This window comes from Corvus kubaryi, unplaced genomic scaffold, assembly GCF_017639235.1.
Source record: "Corvus kubaryi isolate FWS band 111438036 unplaced genomic scaffold, C.kubaryi_AGA036_p1.0 37397, whole genome shotgun sequence".
Lineage (NCBI taxonomy): Eukaryota > Metazoa > Chordata > Aves > Passeriformes > Corvidae > Corvus > Corvus kubaryi.
The window spans coordinates 21,419,057-21,440,653 of NW_024581136.1; the positions used below are offsets into that span (position 1 = coordinate 21,419,057).

The window sequence follows — 21,597 nt, forward strand, 5'->3', positions numbered from 1 at the left end:
TCTTAGGAAAAGAATCTGCCTATTCACAGGCAACATCTGTTTGCACATTTGTTTTGTTTGAGCAGCTGATTAATAATTTCTGTCCTTATTTTTCCTTGAACTACATTCCTTTAATTTTTATCTTTTCTAGCTTATGGAGGAAACGTTCAGCAGATACAGTTCTCTCTATATATATTCAACATTCAAATTCAATCTAGCACTTCCCAATCAAATCTGTCATTATCCCGAACCCTTTGTGCCCCACACTGGGTGCCAAAAAGGATTGTGGGGGTTTTACCCCATCCAGTCCTCAAGCCCCGTGCAGCTGCTCACTCACTCCCCCACCAGCAGGATCAGGGAGAGAATGGGAAGGGTAGAAGCTAAAGAACTTGTGGGTTGAGATAAAGACAGTTTAATAGGAAAAGCAAAAGCCACACACACAAGCAAAGGAAAACAAAGAATTCATTCACTGCTTCCCACAGGCAGGCAGGTGTTCAGCCACCTCCAGGAGAGCAGGGCCCCATCACACACAACAGTGACTTGGGAAGACAAACACCATACTCAAAAGTCCCCTCCTTTCTCTTCTCCCCACTTTATATACTGAGCATGATGTCATACGGTCTGGAATATCCCTTTGATCCTTTTGGGTCCTCTGTCCTGGCTGTGTCTTCTCCCAGACTCCCATGCACTCCCAACTTCCTCACCAGTGTGGCAGTAGGAGGAACAGAAAAGACCTTGGCTCTGTATAACCACTGCTCAGCAACAACAAAATCATCTCTATATTATCACCTGTGCTCAGCACAAACCCAAAACACAGCTCCATACCAGACACTGAGAAGAAAATAAACTCTAGCCCAGCTTATACCAGCACAAGATATATATATATATATATAGATATATATGTTTACCTTCAAGCCTTCTGCTGGCAGTCTGTAGCCAAATCTAGCAGGTAGATCATCAAAAGTCTGGGTTCCATTTTCAAGGTTATACTAAGAGAAAAATTTTTTTAAAAAAATTAGGTTTCCAGCAAGACAGAAATAGTTAACAAGTATAAACAAAACCAAACAACACTGTGTATTTTTTTAGATTAAAACATTTATCAGACATAGGACATCCTGTGACCACGTCAATGAAATCACAAAATTGTTTATTCCACCTATTTCTACTCACATGGTAACATCATTCTTTTCTTATCTAGCTGTCAAAACAAGAAAGTAAGTAACAGATATTTTGTTGAATTATTTATATGGTAAATTTTTCTTTCTACTGCCTAAAATTCAAATACCATCATATCAGCAGAACAGAAACTACTAACAAACCAAGCGAGCAAAAATCTGAAGAGCTGGGACATTTGGATGTGGAGTTTTCATTGGATGGTGGTGGTGGGTGTTTTGCCCTGAATTCATTGGTGTACAGGGAAGAACAGCTTTTAAGAGGTGCTTCACTGTAGACAAAGAATAGCCTCCCTATGCCATCCCTTCCCAATTCCCTGCTATACATTCGGATTAGTAGCTGAAAAGTATCTCTTTGGTTTTGTTTTATAATAACTATGAGCTTTCATTTTAAAACAGAAAAATACTGTAAAAGACCTCAAATCTGTGGAAGCTTTGTTGCCCCTTTCTTTGTTCATCTTCTCTGGCTGTATAACATGCCTGACCAATGCAGAATTCACACAAAAAAAAGTGCTAAGCGTATGTATGGTATATTTTTTCATTAAAAAAAAGTGTTTCCTGCAAAAGTTGTGAACTCTACAGTTAACTGACTTGAACGTGCATCAGCTGTTTAATTAAACAGTTTAGCGAGTCAGAAGTGTTTGTCTATTCATCATATCATCCAGCTGTCACACAGAACAGCCACGTAAGGATCGTGTTTGCTCCAGAGGGATGTTTCCTACAAGCCAGGCTTAGACAAGGGAGCTCAAATTATAGTTCAGAGAAAAACAGTGCCATGATTTATCTGAAGTCTTCCAAAGGAGCAACATTTTGAAGGAGCCTTCTTCCCACAAACTTTGAGGGGAAAGAGGCAGGAATGGAGCCAAATTTCAAGGAAGCTTCTTTGTTCTGTGTAACCAACGTGCTCCACACAACCTCTCCTCTTGACCTTCCACCACAGAGAGCACCAGTGCACCACCTTCTTCCATCCACCTTCTTCAAAATGTCCTGAGCTCGTGCTACTGTCAGTTTTCCCTTGAATCACTTGGCAAGCCCCCGCTTAAGCCAGGAGTTCATCACAAACCTATTTCTTTTTACCCCTTTTCTACAAAATAACCAATCCTGTCTCACATGCACATAACAGCACTTTACACAGACATGACCCTTTGAGGCTGCAACTATACGAGAACACAGAAGCATAAAACCACTCCCAAATTAAAAGGGAAAAGAACTTCTTTCCTTGGCAAACCCAAAACTCTGGAAAGAGTTTTGCTAACAAAGGGATAATCATTAAACCGTGAAATCTCTCAAGACTGTAAGTGATCTGTACACCAGCAATTCCATGTGACACAGTGCAAACATTCCCTCTTCTGAGCATCTCTTAAGCATTCCACTGGCTTCTTTGTATAGAAGTTTAGTGTCTAGTTCATCTCTTCATTTCTGCCTTCAAGATATTCTCACAATAAATCTGCAACTTCCAAATATCCAAGAAGAAAAGACACTTTGTTTTTACATGGAATTATTGTAGAATACTACACGCAAAAGCTTAAGTAGAAAAAAAAAAAAAATCAAACTAAACTTCCAAAATGCCCTATTTTTCTTTTTTGATGTTGGGGTGGGTTGTTTCTTTTGCTTTAAATAACTTTTCTGAGAGAGGAAGAAGCAAGAACAAAAGTTAAGCTTTTATGAAAAGAGGAAGCACAGGCTTGGTGACAGAGAAAAGGGAGGAAAGGGAAATTGTGTTTACCGTAGGAAGACAGTTTAAAATTTCACAATAAAATGGTGGTGTCAGTGCCATAATAAAGCAATTATCTATTTGCACTGTTTCTTTATATTGTTTCTACAAGAAGCATTTATACAATAGTAACAACCTGAGAATCCAAATAACACGCTTTAGTTTTCACCAACCCCACTTTACCGCAAACTTTTAAGTATTTTTATTTTAATATTTGTCTCCTAGAGTTTGTCACTCTGTTCTCCAAAACTGGTATGACATTAACAACTCTTCTCCATATCACTGAAACAAGCAGCCTACAGTAATTAGGTTTAATTATTTCAGTAGCTTAAGCTCTATCCTACAAAGACATTTATAACTTTCTCCTTAAAATGCCACAATATATTGAATTGGTAATAAACAGCACAGCAACAGCTTTTACCACTGATCTGTGTTCATTATACTGTTTATTAACCTCATCATTTCAAATTCTACACACCCAAAAATTACTTTCCTTAATGACAGCAGGTATCTTCAGCTACTTAAAAATTACATCTAGGTGTAATATACACAAAAACTCTTACTGACAAGGCCTCCAGCACACACAAATAAATTACACTAGCCATAGAAGATAATTTATTTATTTTCAGTAACCCTAGAAAATAGCACCCATCACCAAAACTTAAACTGCTGTCTAAACCAAAGCATGGAATTCTTTTAACAGGGTTATAACAGTCTACAGGACATCTGGTCAGAGTGGACCTTTGTAAATGACTATGGGAATTAGGTGCTTTCACTGTCATGGTACCTGACAAACCATCTGTAAACCCATTTGAAAATGTACAACTTATTGTTTATTGAAGTAAACTGTTAAGGCAATTCCATTCCAAGCAACCTGATACAGCATTTATTCTATTAACTGATTCATTAATAGAATAGTTGAAGAGATGATTCAATTTTATAGAGATTTTATCCATTTAGAAAAATATTATTATACTTACTGCTAAAATATCTGCCTCCACAGGTAAAAGATTCAGGAAGGCAAATAACTGCACAGTCACAATAGTGTATATCTGAGTGGCAGACAACATCAGCATTCCTATTGACAACAGCATATTTTATTCAATACCTGCAAAAAAAGAATCAGAGTCAAAGCACACAGCAAATACTTTCCTGTGTCATTTTATGGGACTCTTGATCACTTAAAACTTTTCTGCTAAAGAAGTGTGCAAAATGTTATTCAATGTATACCTCGAGAAACAAATAATCTTAGTTATTATGATTACTTTAGAAGTTCCTTTTGCTAGAAGCATGTAACCTCCATGGGAGGGACTGCATGCATAAACTACAAAAATTTTAAGAGCAAGACTTCAAAAGGCTTTAGGCACCACAAACCAATGCAAGGGGTACAAAGGGATGAACATTCTACATTATACTAATCATCCTTAGACACATTTTAAACTTCCCTTCTTCTAGCATAAATCCAAATCAGCAAAATTCCTGATGTACCTGGAATAATTCCACTAAAAGTACGTATTCCAAATATACACTTGCAAAAGCAATGTGATACCAAGTTTAAGAAAAACCAGTTCTATCAACCTCCAAGAAACTCAGAGACGCTCCAATGTGACACATGCCTTGGGCAGCAGCTCTGATCTCCTGGAAAGCATGTGCATTTTTGAGAACTTTAAAAACAAGTGACATAACTATTATGTAAAATTTGCTTAGGTGCACTTCCCAAGCTCATGACTTTAAAAGGAAGTAAATTCTGCTTTGCTAATAAATGTACAACAAAACCAGGAGCAAACCCCAACAGCTTGTGTCGGAAAATGGAGGGGGCTTTTTTCCTAACAGATTAGATTGTGCTTTTAGATTGCTCATTTATCATTCGTCAGTTTAAAAAAAAAAAAAAAAAAAAAAAAGCGGGGAGAGGGGTTACGAGAACAAAACCAAACATTTTAATACTTTTCCTTTGCCAAGGATTTTTTTAAAATGTATTAAATAAACAAAGGACCTGAATGCCTTCCTCGTATGAGCAATGACATTGCACTCTTACTTAAGTCATTGGGAGTAACAAAATACCCTCAAAACAAAATCCCAAGAAACAAACAAAACAAGAACAAAACAAAAGGACACCAAACATTTGCATGAACAGAACTTTGAACTCCCCCTCAAATTCAATACGTGCATTAGCTACAATGGTTAATAGATTTCATTCCATTAGGCTTAGGGTCATACTTGTGTTTGAAACCACAGAATTTGTCCCATCAAATACAACACAAATACTATAAAGACAGAATGTTTGAATTCTAAACATTTCTATTCTTTCTTGCACAGAAAAATCTAACACAACATAATACACCCCAGTACTGCTGTTCAGAGACTCGGTGCTCTCTGAAATGAATTACAGATTACTTTCCACTCGTCTCTTCCAAACAATTATTCTTCTGGCTTCAATGAGAGTCCTGATCTAGATCACAAACATGATTCATGGTGAAATGTAATTTCTGTGACTGATTAAGTCTGTGAAAGACCAATTTCCTCCACACTTACTACAGGACCTGCAAACCTGTGCTCTCACAATTCATGAACAACATGGCGCAAATTTGCAACATCCACTCAGTATCATGTTTAACGTAGTAAGAAATGGTGTTTCTGCAAACTTTTATCTCAAATGTTCAATACCATGTGTCCATAGGCATTTCATCCAATGCGGAGCTTTCAGTTCATAACACAAACACAAGGTAATTTCATAATCTGCACTCAGAGGTAAAAATTCCACTAGCAAAATTGTAAAGTCAAGCATCCAAAACCAGTTGCAGCAACGGGTGAGAAGGTGAGATTTAGCCTCCATTTGTGCTGTCGAGAAATGCAATCTGAACTGGAGGAATGGTTAGCTGACAAAGGGATAGAGACTTTCAGAGAGCAAAGACTTGGGAGGTGGGAAAGAATCCTAGCAAGTTGCCCAAATTTCTCCTCCATTTCCCATGAGCTACATGTAGAGGCTTCTATCCTATTGGATGTTCCCAAAATACAGGATGGATTACTTCCATGCCTCTCTTCCCCTAAAAAAATTAAACTAGCATTTGTTCTCTCTTACATCTTTACTGACTTTACCCTTTCACTTTCTTTTCCCCAGATGTTATATTCTATCATCTTTATTTCATTAAAGCAGAATTCCCACCAATGCAGCTTCACCAAAGCGCCAGTTTAAGATATTTTGGATCATTTATTAACAGCCTTTCCATCTACAGCACTCTAGAGACAACAATTACTGTTCATCTCTCTATCATGCTCCTACAATCTGCCCATCCTACCGAGTTCAGCTGGCCAGATTAAGCAACACAAGCTCAAAGAGAAAAAGACTTGGTGGGATTCTGTGCTGTGATCCACCTGGATGGACAACAGCCTTTGTCTGCTGGACACAGTCTTAAAAGAGAATGACAGAGAACTCTTTCACATAGAAAGTTTATTCTATTTAAAGTTTATTATTTAACAGAACTTCTAATGGAGGTAATGCATTTTAGTGCTTGAACTACTACTTTTTTGGTTTTCTTTGACAAGGACTACCTAAACAATAAAAACTCCTTAGGACAATTTTCCATTTCTATTCCATGGTCTATTGCAGCCTCCCCCAACTAGCCTCTTGCTTACTGCTTTGGCACAGAGTAAGAGAGGTGCACATACCCTAACCATTATTAATTCCTAGAAAGTCCCTGCCATCAAGAACAGCCCCATGAGAATGGTGGCAGTCACTGTAAGTGCCCAGCAGCCAGGAAGAACCTCCAGCTGAGTGCTCGCTTCTAAAAGCCACAACCCAGCACCACAGAGCAGGGCCTCTGCACCCAGGTGTCACTACTGACCATCCCTGTCTGTACTGCTGCTATGGGCACAATGCAGTCTGGAGACGCACAACAATCAGCTGTCCACAGAGGAACTTCAGATTTCTCTCCTGCTGAGCTACAACATGACTGTGGACAAGCAACCTCTTTAAGAACACAGAAAGCACAAAGTATCTTATTCCCTTTATAAAAGCTCACACCTAAACATGATCAAGCTAGAAAACCCAACATTCAGAATTTAAATATACACGATCAAGTACACCTCATACTCAAGGGTACAAAACAAGCACCAATGAAGTGTTACATTCAGCAGGAAATCTAACCCCTTTCACTACTGAATGTAAGAGAATTGTATGGTCCACAAATGGATGACTAAGTCTCTCTAGAGATTCTTCCAGTCTCAAAGTAGGATATTACTGGAAATTACACAAAATAGTTGCAACACAAAACAACAGAAATGGATCAATTTCTGATTTCAAGAAAGATGTAAGAATTAAAATAATTAACAGACAAGTTTTAAAAGTGGACAGTATGCGCTTAATAATATAATTATCCAAACTCCTCTAACTTCTTTTACTAGAGTAATTAAAAGTACTTCACAAACAACTCAATTAGGTCATCCAAAACGTTTGATGAAGCAATTTTTTGTCAAAAACCTCCAAATCGTGTCTTCTTATATAAATAGTTCCATGTGAACTTGTTTTCATTTGACTGTAGATATTTCTTCTGAAAACAGTCTGTTGACTTAACTGGGAAATCATAGCCAACACTACTACTTTCTTCTTCAGAATCAAGAAACACCTAAGAATTCCGGTCCTGACCTATCCTTCATGGGTTTTCCAAGAAAAAAGCATTGTCGCATGATGTGAAGTTCTCAACATTAAAGCAAACACCAGAGAGAAAGATTTGATTTAAGCTAACATGAAGATAATTGGAATTCATTATTACTATTTAGAGAAAACAGCTGATACTTTCACAAACAGTTCTCATGATTCTAACTTGGTCAGAATCAGACATATAATGCTTTGTGAAATTTTCAACTGGTTCACAGAAATGAAGTTACACTCACAGGAAAGAAATGGTAGTGAGTTACAAAATTAATGAACTTTTATTACTAAATTAACATTTATCACCTTCTCTCATCAGCCTGCCCTAAAAAAGAGGACATCGGTGAAACTGGAAGGATAAAAGAACCATTGTTTCAAAAATACAGCCATTTTTACTATGACAGAAGCAACAATACACTTGAAGCTATCACAGCACTTTAACCAACAAAGTAAATTCAGCACAGAGAACAGCACTAAGAGAGCATTAAGCAAGGTTAGGAAATACCAGAATTAAAGTGGTGCTTGCAAACAACATGCATATACAGTGTAGTCTTCCCGGTCAAAGTTACATACACACAAATTCTTCTATGCTCAGGATCTGCTGCCTCAAATGCAAGCCAAAAAGCCTCACAATTCCTGAAATTCCATGGCTCTTTGGAAAGCATGCCCCCTCTCAGCTGAGGGAGGCAGCTCAAAGCACACAGAAATGCAGATGTGTGGAAAAGGACTACACTGTAAATAACATAAAATAAGTTAAACCTGACTGCAGTAACCTTCCGCACTTTACACCTGATTTGCCAGTGTGTAAAGACAAAGTTGTCCTTAACTTTGAGCATTTCTTCCCACTCTCCATGCTCGAACTCACAAACCAAACTGAGCCTGAGGTGGTGCACCCCTCTGTCACAGGACTGAACAGGACAGAAATGAGGAGGAGAAAATGTGGAGTGTGCTGGACCAGCATAGTTATGAGCAGTAAGACACCCCTGAAGTAAACACACTAAGCACATTTAAGATAGAGGTCACAAAGATGTTACACAGCTTGAGACATAGACAAGAACTTTCACAGCTTTTGGCAAATATTCACAAATCAGGCTTCACAAACCACACATAAAAATGAATTTTTCAGACATTTATATCTCAATCAACTTAAAATGTGTTTCAGAGCAGAATACAACACAAAGCAATTCCATGTTCATGTTTCAGCTCTCTCAGTAAAACAGCTTTTCCCTCCCACTTCTGAAAAAAACCAACAACTTGTACATCTGTATGAAACAAACTTAAACTCTATTATTTAAAAGCCAAATAATATTATAATCCTGACAGCAATCACAAAAAACCATATGAACATACAGAAACTTTGTGACAAATTCCAAATATTTTGGTAGATTGGGCTGCACCTTCCAAAATTTCATAAGCAGAAGAGGAACATAAACTAGATAGCTAATAACAGTAAGTCTCACTCACATTCTCTAATCCCCCCATATCTGAATTCTTCCATTTTGATGCCATCATATCATTACTGACACAAATCTCCACCTCAGACCTATCACAAAACTGGACAGTGACGCACGCAAAGATCAGCATTGACACCTGTTAAGATGCAGGAACAATTCCTCTCCCTTAATTTTACCGTTTTTACTAAGAACTGGGCTTTCAGCCAGTCAGACTCCACACTACTCGTTATCCTGCAAACCTAACCAGCACCTCGGAGCACAGCCAGTCTCAACAATCATACACCCGGCAAAGACGAAACGCGCGAGCAGGGGTCGAGCTTCCACCGGGCCAGGAGCGACGCTCGGGGAGCTCTCCAGAGGCCTCCGCTCCGCTTTGCTCATCTCCCTCCCGCGGTCCCGGGCAGTGCCGGGACCGTGGCCGCTCCAGCTGGGCTCGGACCTGGCTGGGCCTAAGCCGCCCGCGGAACCGGGCCCCGCCTCACCACTCCAAGGGTGGAGGCGAATAAGCGCTGCGCAATGGAGCACCAGGCCCGTAAGTGTTCAGCCGCCGCACAGCCTAAGCGCCCAGGGTGCCTAGCGGCCGCGCCCCAATACTCACCTGCTGCCCGGGGGACCCACCCCGCGTTCACCTGCGGCCCGCAGCCCCGCGCTCCCTGGGCGGCCTAGGCCGACGCCATGGCGCCTTCCGTGCGATCGGCGCCCGCGCCGGAAGTCCCGCCCGCCGCCGCGGGCAGCGGCTCGGGACAACCCATTGGCCACAAGGGCTGTCGCTCAACTGCGGCGGGGCGGGCCTAACTCCGCTGGGGGGCGTGGCTCCGCATTGGCTCCCGCCCTGCCGCCAGGGGGCGCGCGGGGCCAAGGCGGAGCCCTCAGCACGCAGCAGCACGGGCGTAGGGATGTGTATGTGGAGTTCCTATGGCTGGAGGATGTCTTGTCTTAAATCCTAAAGCCAAACTCTCGGCCGAGAGAGGAGAAGACAACTAACCTGAGTGTAAGGACTCCCACCAGCTTCACAGGAACTTGTGCCTATTTCCCAGCCATAACATTACAAATATTTCCATGTAGATACATCTATGACAATTTTTAAGTTTGTAAATTGAAAAAACTTATGCTGGAACACACAGCATTTCACCTAGGAGTCTTATTGAAACTGCAGCTGCATGTATGATTCTGTAATTTGTATTCAGAGTTTGAAGCTAAAACTTGACAACGTTTTAATAGTGTAATTTACTCCATATAAAGAAGCTGGCTTCAGTCACTGGGATAGCCTGTGTCTGTGACTGCCAGTCTTGCAGAAAACTGCAGCATTGTCTGAGCAAAAGCTAGTGCTTCCAGGTGTTAACAAAATGCAGTGATGGTTTTTTTTCCACTCACGTTTTCCAAACATACTGTTCTAAAAAAACCTTCAAAAGTTGTTCAGCCTTTGTGTTTAACAAAATGAACTGTCTCTTAAAGGTAAAACAGTTATGAGACGTTGTTATACATAACTTTAATAACTTAGGGGGGTGTTGGTTGGTTGTTGTTGGCTTTATTTAACAAGGGACACGCATTTTGCTGTGGTTTCAGCACACCGGAGCAGCAGCGTCAGCGTCTGGATTACACAGCCAGATCTCCGCGTTACCGGGGCTGTATATGGAAGTGGGCTTGAACTGCTGCTTGAAGGTGGAATAACAGAATAATCAGGAAGGGAAGGAAACACAAAATCTGTTACCTCGCTTCAGCACAGCTCTGTAAGACAGAAGAATGGTTTCGCTGCAGCAACACGCACTTGGGGAGAGCCATCACTCGGTCCGTCCCCGGTACAACCCTTGCTCGCTCTCCCATAGCTTCCCGGGCAAGTCACAGCCTCGCTGCCCCAGGACACTCCCGACTGCCGGAGCTGCCGCGCCCCCAGGGCGGCCGCAGCCGCGTCCCCGCAGGCCCCGGCCCCGCGCAGGCGCCTGCGGGGCACCGCCCCTTCCGGCGGTGGTGGCCGAGCTGCGGCGATGCTGCTGGTGCTGTCGGCGGAGCACCGGGCGCACCTGGGCTGTTTGCCGCGGGCCGGCGGCGGAGGTCGGGGCCGCGAGGGCTCCGCGGGCGGGAGGGAACCGAGCCGGGCCGGGGCTGCAGTGGGGTCTCTTCTCTCTCTCTATCTTTACAGCCATCGGCGAGCTGGGGCGCCTGGCACTGGAGCAGCTGCGGCGAGGAGCGGCACCGCGGGCCTGTGAGACCGCCGCCAGTGAGAGCGGGGTCGTAGGGAGCGGGGGGACCGGGCCGGGCCGTAGTGATTTCGCGGCAGGAGGGCGGGAATGCGGTGGGCTCTGCGCCGGCCACGAAGGACCCCCGAGTCCCCGGTGCACGGCGGTGCGGGGCCGAGGGAACGGGCCGGCGGCATGGAGCTCCAGCATCGCGGGGGTCGGTGCTTCGTGCCCGCTGTGGGGAGGGCTACAGAGATCTCTTTTCCGACCCAAAGCCTTCTCTGTACCATGCCATAAGACACTGGTTTGTGTTTTTCTTAGGTTTTTGCTTTTGATGGTTTGGTTTGAGAGGGTTTCTGACATGCTGTACATTATTATTTGAAGGGTGTGAAACTCTCTTTTTCTTTCCTAAACATATTTTGCACGTTAAGCATTGGATAAATTTGCAGCTTTGAGTCTCATTGCTGTGGCAGTTAGCAAGTAAAGCACTTTGTGCTTTCTTTAAAGGAAAGCTCAACATTGGCGTTGACACCATTCAGCACGGGGTAGAAGGACTAGTGTATCTTCTTACTGAGAGTTCCAAGCTTATGGCAAGTATACCTTTCCGTAAGGGGGGGAATACACTCAAGAGATGTCTTCTGAACACTTAGACCTCTAAAAATACTGATAAATGGGGAAAACATAGCTCAAAATTTTAATGACATGTATTGTTTTAATTTCAGAAAAAGATATCTCATGCTGTTGTATTATTGAAATATTGCATCTGCATATATAACTCTGGAATTTGTATTCAGTATCTGAAGTGAAAACTTGACAAATAGTGTAATTTACTACATATGGAGAAACTCACTTCAGGATTAAGCTCTAAATAATAAAACTCAAGCGAAGAGTTTGTTGTTCAGCTACTTTACAGGATGTGGGCTAGACTAGCCCCCTGGTCAGCATTCCTTGTCTTTGTCCAGTGTGGGTTTGAGAGCTTTTTCAGCTCTTGGCATCAAAAGTTTGAGTGGGTATAAGCAAATACTAAAAGATTAGTAGTTGGACAATTACTGTTTCCATTGGAAAGATTTGTAACTATTGATATAGTAGAATATTTGAGCAATGACTACATGGAGAAGGGCTACAGAGACAAGGAATGCCAGATTAAACTCATGCTCCCAAGAGGAGGTGGGGAGGGGATGGAAATGGTGCAGAGCCTTTACTTGAAACAAGGACTCTTGACTGACGGGTTATAGTGCACTGTGGTAGAATGTGGTTGGTTACAGACTGTGTTTGTGGGGTGGTGCATTGGAGAGGTAAGATGGCATTTTCTGTGGAGTCAGTAACAGCTTTCCCAATGCTGCGTCAGGCTGCTGCAGTCAGCGCAAAGGCCGTGACCTGTGAAGCTTCTCCTGCCCTTGGGACAGGAGCGTGAACATTGTGCCTTGTGCTGCTCACATGCAGATGGCTGCTGGGTGTTTGTAGTCTGGTTATCAGTGGCACAGTAGCACCCTGACAAGTGGATTCATGCAGCATGTCCTGCCTTGTGACACAGCTGAGGTGCTCCCTCATGCTGTGTTTTGGCCTTCGATGTGAAGGCTTACATGTGAGGGGGTCGAATGTTCTTCTTTAAAAAAACTTCCTGAATCTCATGCAAATCTGCAGTAATACATCAACATCTTTAAAACCTGGATATTTGTTTTGTCCAAGGTGTAGAATTGTACTTGGACATTCCTGCAGGAAAATAACTGCACCATAGCATATGTGATGTTTGGTTACAGTTTTACCTGGTTTTCAAGAAACAATAATTATATAGTTCCATATTAAGGCCTAAATTGTTATTTCTAGATTTCTGAGGTTGATTTCCAAGATTCCATTCATGTTTTGGGATTCTCAGATGAATTGAACAAATCCTTGCTCCAGCTATACCTTGACAACAGGAAAGAGATCAGGAGCATTCTTGGAGAGCTGGCACCAAGGCTTCCTAGCTACCACAGTCTGGAGTGGAGACTGGATGTGCAGGTGACTTCCCTGATGTTTTTAGTATTCCATAGTTTATTTCACTTTTTTTTAACATAATAAAAACCTGCTAAACAATGTAAAAATAATTGAGGCAGCAGTACTTCATGTATTTAAAACTGATATGACTTTGTTAGTGCCCCACAGCCAGTTGTGAGATAAACAGGATACGCAATGATGCAAAGTACTTGTTGCCTGATGAAAATTGAGTTCATGGCTCTATTGGTGTTTTTAACATATTAACATATACTAAACATATTTGGTCTTGATTATCACCTAATTTTCAGAAACATTATGAAAGCATTGATTAAAGTGGGTTAGTATTCCTTAATTTTAAAACACAATAGTAGCTTGTGTGTATCTTTAATGTGTATGAAAAGGGTTTCTGAACAGTCCTTCAGGCAGGTTCTACAAACCTGATGAGAACTGTTAAGTACAAACATTGATAACCATCAATCATTTCCCTGTTCCCATCCCACTGAACCCCTCCTGCAGCTTGCAAGCAGAAGTCTGAGACAACAGATCAAGCCTGCTGTGACTATGAAGCTACATCTTAACCAAAATGAAGATCAAACTGCCCAGGTGTTGCAAACTGACCCTGCTACCCTTCTCCACCTTATCCAGCAACTGGAGCAGGCGTTGGGGGAGATGAAGATGAACCACTGCAGAAGAATAGTGCGCAACATGAAATAAACTTGATTCCTCTCTGCTCTCTTACTAAGCAGTTTGTGAAACAACTCAGAACACTGCTCATAAATAACATTTTGAGGAAAAACAAACATCTGGATCAGATGAACTGCTTTCCTGTGCCAGGATCTTGAGCCAGTATTTACCGGCCAAATGTCTTCGGCTGCCAACTTTGCACATCTGCCTGAGACAAGATGGGTAATTGGATTTGCTTTACTTGCAAATTTAGGCCTTCAGTATGCTATGCTGAGAATTTCTGTAGCTCTAAACTAGTATAGTTCTGCTTAAGCTTTCCTACATCAAGTAGAACTCTCATTATTACATGAAGCTGTACATTGATTGTTACATTTACCAAGTAATTTTTTCCCTTTTTGCTTCTGCTTTGAAATTTTTTTTAACCCCTGTACTGCACAGGAACGTTTCAGAACGTTTCTCCCACCTAGACTTAGGTGTGTGTGAGAGTCCACGTGGGACTGCTTCTGAGGATTCAGTCAGGGTGAGGGCTCATGTTACACTGCTGCTCTACCCTGCTCTGGTGTAGCTGAGCTGTCACTCCCATTAGCAGAGCCTGCTGTGACCCCATGAGGCAGCTGATGCTTTCTGCAGGCCACTGGGCTGGCAAACTGGTTATACATGAAGGTGATCTGAAAATCTGCAAAAGCGAAGTAATGGGTGAAGAGGCAGGTTAAGAATAGCATTAACTTGTGCTGACTGGTCTTTGTGCTGTGATGCCACAGTTTGTGTTCCCCTGTTTGAGTAGTCATAATGGCACGACCAGCTATTGCAACAGAAATTATGCTTTTCCATTGTTAAAAAAATGTCTAATAAAGATTATGTCAAAAGCTACTTTTCAGTTGTATCCTAATGCAGTATTTTGCAGCTTTTTTGAGTATAACTAGTTTTACTAATCAATGTTTTTGTGTCACTACTGAGGGTGCACCATAGCATACAGATTCTACAATAACTGTATTTACTGTCTTTCATGGAAATACCATAAACTTCTTTATTTACTGTGTTTTTACATTCACAAATGCATTCTTTTCTTTCTGTTTTGAATTTTTGTAGCTGTGAGAGGTATTATTTCAAATCAAGTGTTTTAAGAAAAGTCAGTTCTCTAGAACATGGACTTGCCTATTCTCCAATTGCTGTGTGCAGCATGGTGATGGTGTAAACAAATTGAAGTTCCTCTCATATGTGAATCAGTAAAGTGTTTCTTTTACCATTGTTGTGGTTTGACACTGGCCAAATACCAGGCACCCACAAAAATTGCTCACTCACCCTCCCCTGCCACAGCTGGGCAGAGGAGAGAAAAATTTAATGAAGGCTTCATGAGTGGAGATAAGGACTCGGAGAAAACACTCCAAGGGCAAAACAGGCTCAACTTAGAAGTACAAAGTGAAATTATTACTAACAAAATCAAGAGGAGGATAATGAGAAGTAGAATAAACCCTTAATTCCCCCAGGCCCTCCCTCCTTCCCACTGACAGTGCAAAGAGACAGGGCGGGGGGGGGGGTTTGGTCAGTTCGTCAGTTCTTCCACTGCTCAGGGAGAGGAGTCCTTCCCCTGTGAGGCCATGGGGTCCCTTCCACGGGAGACAGTTCTCCGTGAACTTCTTCAACGTGATTCCAATCTCACAAGCAGCAGTCCTCCCAAAACTGCTGCATTGTGAGTCCCTCTTATGGGCACACAGTCCTCCCAAAACTGCTGCAATGTGGGTCACTCTTCACGGGGTGCAGTCCTGCAAGGCCAGGCTGCTCCAGCCTGAAAGCAGGGCCCTCTCTCTCCACTGGGTCTCCCACTGGATCATAGCCTCCTCCAGGCATCCACCTGCTCCAGCACGGGCACCTCCCCACGGGCTGCGGGTGGACCTCTGCATCCCCCGGGGATCCCCAGGGGCTGCGGGTGGATCTCTGCATCCCCCAGGGATCCCCAGGGGCTGCAGGGGCACAGCTGCTCCACCATGGTCTCACCATGGCCTGCAGAGGAATCTCGGCTCTGGCTCCTGGAGCACCCCCTCCCCCTCCTTCTCCACTGCCCTTGGCATCTCCATGTTGTTTCCCTCACATGTTCTCACCTCCTCCTCTGGCTAGAAAAATCTGAGCCACTCTTTGTTTTGACGTTCTTCTTAAATCTGTTACCACAGAGGCATTACAATTATCTCTAACTGGCCCAGCCTTGGCCAGTGCCGTGTCCATCTTCAGAGCCATCAGATTGGCTCTGCTGGACATGGTGGAAGCTTCTAGCAGCTTCGCACAGAAGCCACCTCTGTGGCTTCCCACTACCAAAAACCAGAGTGTGCAAAACCAACACAACCATCTATACATGGTGACCTTTTTCACAGAAACATCTTCATATATAGTACATGGTAATAAAATGTGATCAAATGTTACTACTTGGGATTTTTGATTAGTGTTTTTTATGTAATTGACCTCTGTTTTCAGATGAAACACAAGAAGAGCCAATACATCTCTCATTCTCATTCTCAATACAATCTCTCATTCCATCTCTGCTCACTACAGCCTGAGTCTGGAACTCAGGGCAGCAAAATAGGAGTTCTAGATACAAATCCTAGAAACTTTTTGTGTCACTACTGCCTGATGAATCTGAACATATTTACCATTTTCTCTTAAATGTTTTAAAAAATCCAACTGCTATAGAGCTGATTGGCATCATGGTAAGTGCTGGCAGTCTACACATGGATCATATCCTGAAGCATGTGCTAACAGAAGGGGGAGGGTTTTCCTTGGGGATTCTGAGTAAAATGGTCAGTTGAAAGCAGATGTTGAGGATACAGAATGTCACTACAGAGCCTGCATGTTCCTTTGTGCAGTGTGTTGCAATATTGTAGAAGGAAAAGCTGTAACAATGGTTTCGTTTCCTTTTACAAAAAATTACCTCAATTGAGGATCGTCAAAGGTAAACCTTGAACCTGGGTGAAACAGAGAAGCTCAAACTCTGGCAGTGATCCACAAACAGACTCAAGGAGAGAGGGAAGGAGAAAAATCCTTTACACCGAGCATCTTACTTTTAAATTGTACCTTTCAGGTTGTTCTGGGGGGAAGTAGCAAGCCTGGAAAAGCAGCTGCTCGTCAGCAGGGTTTAGACTTAATTATTGGAAAGGCAGATTTGCCTTTAGGTGAGGTTGGAACTGGTCTACACCTCTTCAAGTTCTTGCTTCTCTGTCTTCACAGCATCCAGGGTAGCTGCTGAGGGCTTAGCACTTAAACCATGCTGGTGAGTGTGACTACATGGCAAGCAGCACTGGCGGCCGGTGCCTCTGTAGGGCAGGTGAGGCTGGGGAGTGAAAAGGCATCTGTGTCAGTAACCCAGAGATACTGGTAAAATAAGAATTCACTCTTGGATCTGGATTTTTTGATTTTGTTGTAAACTCCCAAATTAAAGATGGCATATAAAGCTACATTTAACGTATCTTCTCTAATTAATTTGCACTTGCTTTATAGAAACCCTTGAACATGACAAGGAGACTACAAAGCATTTTTCACAAGCTACTAAAAAAAATTTAACGTTGCTACTTTTAACCCATTTTATTTTTGATAGGCTTTTTAAAATTTACTACTGTTCCATTGTGTTCTTTGTACTCCATTATTTAGTTCGAGGGAACACAAGTTTTCTGTTCCTATATGGCTATTCAAAGATGTACATGGAGCACTCAGCTGTAGTTACTGCCTGCTTGGAGTCTCCTTGCACAGAGTGAACCCAAAGCAGAGGCAGAACCATGCCAGGCTGCACTGTGTGCTGGTCACTTGGTTACTCAGAAAGAACAAGGCTAGCCCGGGGACCCTGTGTGGCAGGACATGTCCACCCCCCTCTCTACCACAGATGGTTGGTGCATATGGAAGAGACAACCCAGGCCAGGTCAAAGGCCCAGCAAGTGTTCACCCCTGGCGCCAAAAGGGCTCAGGCCCTTACTTTCTCAGGTAAGAATAAACATCTTAGTCTGGAGAGCAGATGTGGGAAGAGATAAAAGAAAAATAAATATTCCTGACTGAGAGACACTGTTTTACGAACTATAAAAGCACACACAAATTATCACAGGGGCAGAAGCCTCCTACACACACACCCTGAAAATGTGCAGGACTTCTCCCAGGAGTTTGGATGCAGAGTCCACGGTTACTTTCCTGGGAATGGAGGGAAAGGATTTCAATGTGCGCTCCATCAGAAATTGGATGGTAAGAAACACTGGATCTTAACTTATATTTTTTCTTTGTTAGCTGTAAAATTAAGAGGTACCTTTAACCCCGTGCTGTATTTGTCTAGTAGTAGTTTCTTTTTGTTTTAGTCCTGTGTAGTAAATAGTCTATTTAAAGTCTTACGTCTGTTAGTTTTGTGTCTATTAAATAAATAATTCATTCTATGATAGACCGAATTGGCCATTATTAAAGAACTTATGAGTGAGAGTGGGTTTCGGGGTGCTGGCCTCCCCAGTAAAGCTACTGCCTGCTGCTGGAGGCCTGGGCAAAAGGCAGGGACTTATCAAAACCCTCACATCTATTCGTAACACCCTGAATGTTTTATTTTATAACAGCTGTCACATATGCAGCTTCACCTATGTAGGCTTTCTCAGAAAAATGTTAATCTATGAAGAGCTTTAACATAAAGCAGTGATGGATCTAGATTTATTATAATTTATTCTTACAGGTCTAATCACTTCCACATTATTGGAGAAAAATGCTTTAGTCTACACCAAGTGGTACAACAGCAGATAATTGTATTATTCAGTAAAAAGTGCAGCTGAAATAGATCTTATTGAAGAAGTGTTGGGGTTTCAGTTTAGTCTTAGTTTTTTTCCTGTTAAAGGAATTTTTTCCCATATGCATGTTGCTAGGGGACAAATAGCTGTACTTAAGAAAGACAAAAAGGGGGGTGGGGCGGGCCTGGCTACTCCTTTGTCTACACCTGGGTGTGGGGTCAGTTCGCTCTGAGCGTCCGGAGAGAGAAGCTGCAGAGAAAGGAGCTGCTGCTTCTTTCTTTTTGGCCGTTCTTTCTTCCTGCTGGAAACAACGCCGGGACCCCAAAAGCCGCTTTCCCTGCCCTGCTGGAGACCGGGCTGTGGCTGCCCTGCCCCGCTGCTGCTTCGAGCTTTCGCTGCGCTGTAGCCGTGCTCCCCCTGCCTGCCTGGGCCTCCGTGGGGTTTTCCCATCTGGATACATCTCGTCTGCCACCCGGGATTTGCGTTCGTCCCTGCCGCTCCAGCCTGCCGTTCCAGCCTGCCGTTCCAGCCTGCCGTTCCAGCCTGCTGTTCCTGAGAGTCCGGGATCGGCTGCCCAGGGGTTTGTGAAGCCTTTGTTCCATCCCTTCCCGGGATCCCGGGGCACCGGTGCCGCGTGCTCCCCGAGCTCGCTCCGGAGCGCCCCCTGCAGCCGCGGGGGAACCATCGCACCTGCCCTGCTCACCGGGAGCCGCCAGCGCCCCTGCCGGCTGCGAGCGGAACTGCACCCGAGGGGAAAGGGCCCGGCAGCCGAGAAGGCTGGGACTGGGTTTGTGATTGCTGTTACTGCCATAGTTGTTGTTGTTTTGTTTGACTGGTTATATACATATATATATATATATAGTAAAGAACTGTTATTCCTATTTCCCACATCTTCGCCTAAAGGCCCTTGATTTCAAAATATAATAACTTAGAGGGAAAAGGGGTTATATCTGCCACTTCAAGGGGGGGCTTCTGCCTTCCTTAGCAGACACCTGTCTTTCAAAACCGAGACAAGAAGACAGTTCTAATTGTAATAAATATGGCTTAGGTTTAGGACAGATGTGTACATACTCACCCATAAGATGATATGCTTATGAAAGTGGTCTAATTAACATAGATGAGATGGCCCCATAAATGAGACTGTCAGAGCCTTCCCTTGAATGGACATGTCACCTGGAAAGGAATGGAACAGAACAGGTAGAGAGTGTGTGGTTTGTCTTTACTCAAATATACAGAGCCCTGGAGGCAAAAAAAGCCCTTTTAAAGGCTGTATGAAAAATCACTCAGATCTGTGCAATGACCACATACACACAGAATCTCATATGCAAAGGATTTAAATAAGGATATTGCAGGAAAGAAAAAAGATATGTAATGTCTGCATATCCCTGGAGCAGGTGCTGTGATTAGCACTGCTCTTTGAGCTTGTTGCAGCAAGGAACCCAGTACGAAGCAGTAGAAGAATGGTACAAAAATTCTTTGGGAAGGGAAACATAAACAAGTCTCAGGAGTACTGGGTTTCCTGACCAGAAATACAGCAGATGTCAGGAAGAATAACAAAAAACACCAAAAACCAAAAACCCAAACCCCCTCAAAACAGTAACAACAAAGCCCCCCAAGCCCCCACAACAACAAAGAACAATAAAACCAACCTCAAGGAGGAGATCTGCAAAGCCAATGGAAATATGAACAGGAAATGTGAGGAAAAGTAAATGAAAGGGAATATTTGTTGAAGCAAAGCAATCAGGAATTGCACAGGATCTGTTTCACAGAGCTAGCTGTAGTTCATGTATGGGCTTAAACTGCAACTCTGAGAATCTGCATAACTAATATTATATGTAATACTGATTTGAGGGACAAAGATGGTTCAGTCAGGCCCACATTCTCCACTAGAGAAGTCAAATGGAGTTTAGAGAAGTTCATGCTTCTTTTTAAGAACTAAGGAATAAAGTTCAGAGAAAAATACTTACTTAAGACTTTTCTAGTGTAGATTCTGACTACTGAGGGTGTATTCTTATCATCAGCATAGCCTGGAGTCTGTCCAAAATGCAGAAATAAAACAGCAAAATGTGTGACTAAAATAGAGTCCTGTTTGTTTAGCCAATGTGTGATATCTCTGTGTAGTCATAAAAACACTGGATGTGTCCTTCTGTAAAAACCAACACTGAAGTTGGAAAGTGAACAGTATTATTCTTTATAGGCACAGCTACTGAATTTAAACAATTTTTGGTCACATCACCATTCAAAAGTTATTCCAAGTGCACCAAAAAATGAGACAAGATTAAAACAACAGTTGTATGTATTAATTATAGAAAACCTCAGCTATGCATTTTGATGACAGCTCTGGTTTCTAGTATAGGCTAAACCAAAGACAAGTGACTGAATGGGCAGTCAGCAGAGATCCACGAAGCATCACACCTGCACTTGAAATTGCCCCTACGGACAGTGAGCTGGAAGGATTTATGATACAGCTCTGCACAGGTCTTGTACTCGCCAGCAAAGGGCCAAACCTTATCCAAACCACAGCGAAGTGGTTGCTGTCCATATCAATACGAATGCTTCATTCCTCCCCATCGCCATAGCATCACTAAACCATGCAATGAAACTTGTACTTGAACTAATTTAAGCATCATTTTGCTTCCGGAAATTAGTATCACCCATTAATTTTCTGAACAACGGTTTCGAAGCAAAGCTTATTAGCGTGGCAGAGACAAAGGTTCCCTGGGCACCACGAGCTGGGGCTGGACCGGGGCAGCCGCTCCGCGCGGGGTCCCGGCGGCGTAGAGACCAGCCGATCCACCCGGCTGACAGCGGCACGGCAAGGGCGACGCGGGATGGAACGAGGGCGGGACGGGCTCCGACGGCCACCCGGCCCCGGCCTCGAGGGCCGTCCTGTGCCCAAAGTTTCCGCAGCAGTTGCATAACCGCGGGCGGGGCGGCGCGGGGGCCGGGCTGGAGCCGTCGGGGGCGGGCGGGGGAGACCGCCACTACCCCACGCCCCCCGAGGCCCGGCGCAGGGCGCCGTCGGAGCCCGTCCCGCCCTCGTTCCATCCCGCGTC

General features: G+C 43.3%; 2 protein-coding genes and 1 long non-coding RNA gene across 5 annotated transcripts in view; 1 reads left to right on the forward strand and 2 right to left on the reverse strand.

Moving 5' to 3' along the window:
- The window catches only part of RNF13 (ring finger protein 13), a 30,217-nt gene extending 20,521 nt beyond the window's left edge, over positions 1–9,696 (reverse strand). The window contains exons 1-3 of one of the 2 annotated variants that reach the window (XM_042041725.1): positions 9,597–9,696; positions 3,846–3,973; positions 888–968 (exon numbers count right to left, since the gene is read on the reverse strand). In XM_042041725.1, the coding sequence (XP_041897659.1) occupies positions 888–968; positions 3,846–3,959 (195 nt within the window). In that variant the 5' untranslated portion in view covers positions 3,960–3,973; positions 9,597–9,696. Of the gene's footprint in view, positions 1–887; positions 969–3,845; positions 3,974–9,565 lie in introns of both variants that reach the window. The other variant, XM_042041726.1, reaches the window with a different exon arrangement.
- A 1,218-nt stretch (positions 9,697–10,914) lies between these two features.
- Positions 10,915–14,675, forward strand: COMMD2 (COMM domain containing 2). The gene is made up of 5 exons (XM_042042348.1): positions 10,915–11,019; positions 11,108–11,185; positions 11,652–11,734; positions 12,972–13,145; positions 13,638–14,675. The coding sequence occupies exons 1-5, from the start codon at positions 10,953–10,955 to the stop codon at positions 13,833–13,835; spliced, it is 600 nt and encodes a 199-aa protein (XP_041898282.1). The 5' UTR covers positions 10,915–10,952; the 3' UTR covers positions 13,836–14,675.
- A 1,443-nt stretch (positions 14,676–16,118) lies between these two features.
- Positions 16,119–21,597, reverse strand: part of LOC121670902 — a 6,756-nt gene continuing 1,277 nt past the window's right edge. The window contains exons 2-4 of one of the 2 annotated variants that reach the window (XR_006018324.1): positions 20,509–20,575; positions 19,617–19,714; positions 16,119–17,124 (exon numbers count right to left, since the gene is read on the reverse strand). This is a non-coding gene — a long non-coding RNA (uncharacterized LOC121670902). Of the gene's footprint in view, positions 17,125–19,616; positions 19,715–20,508; positions 21,501–21,597 lie in introns of those variants that run through there. The other variant, XR_006018323.1, reaches the window with a different exon arrangement.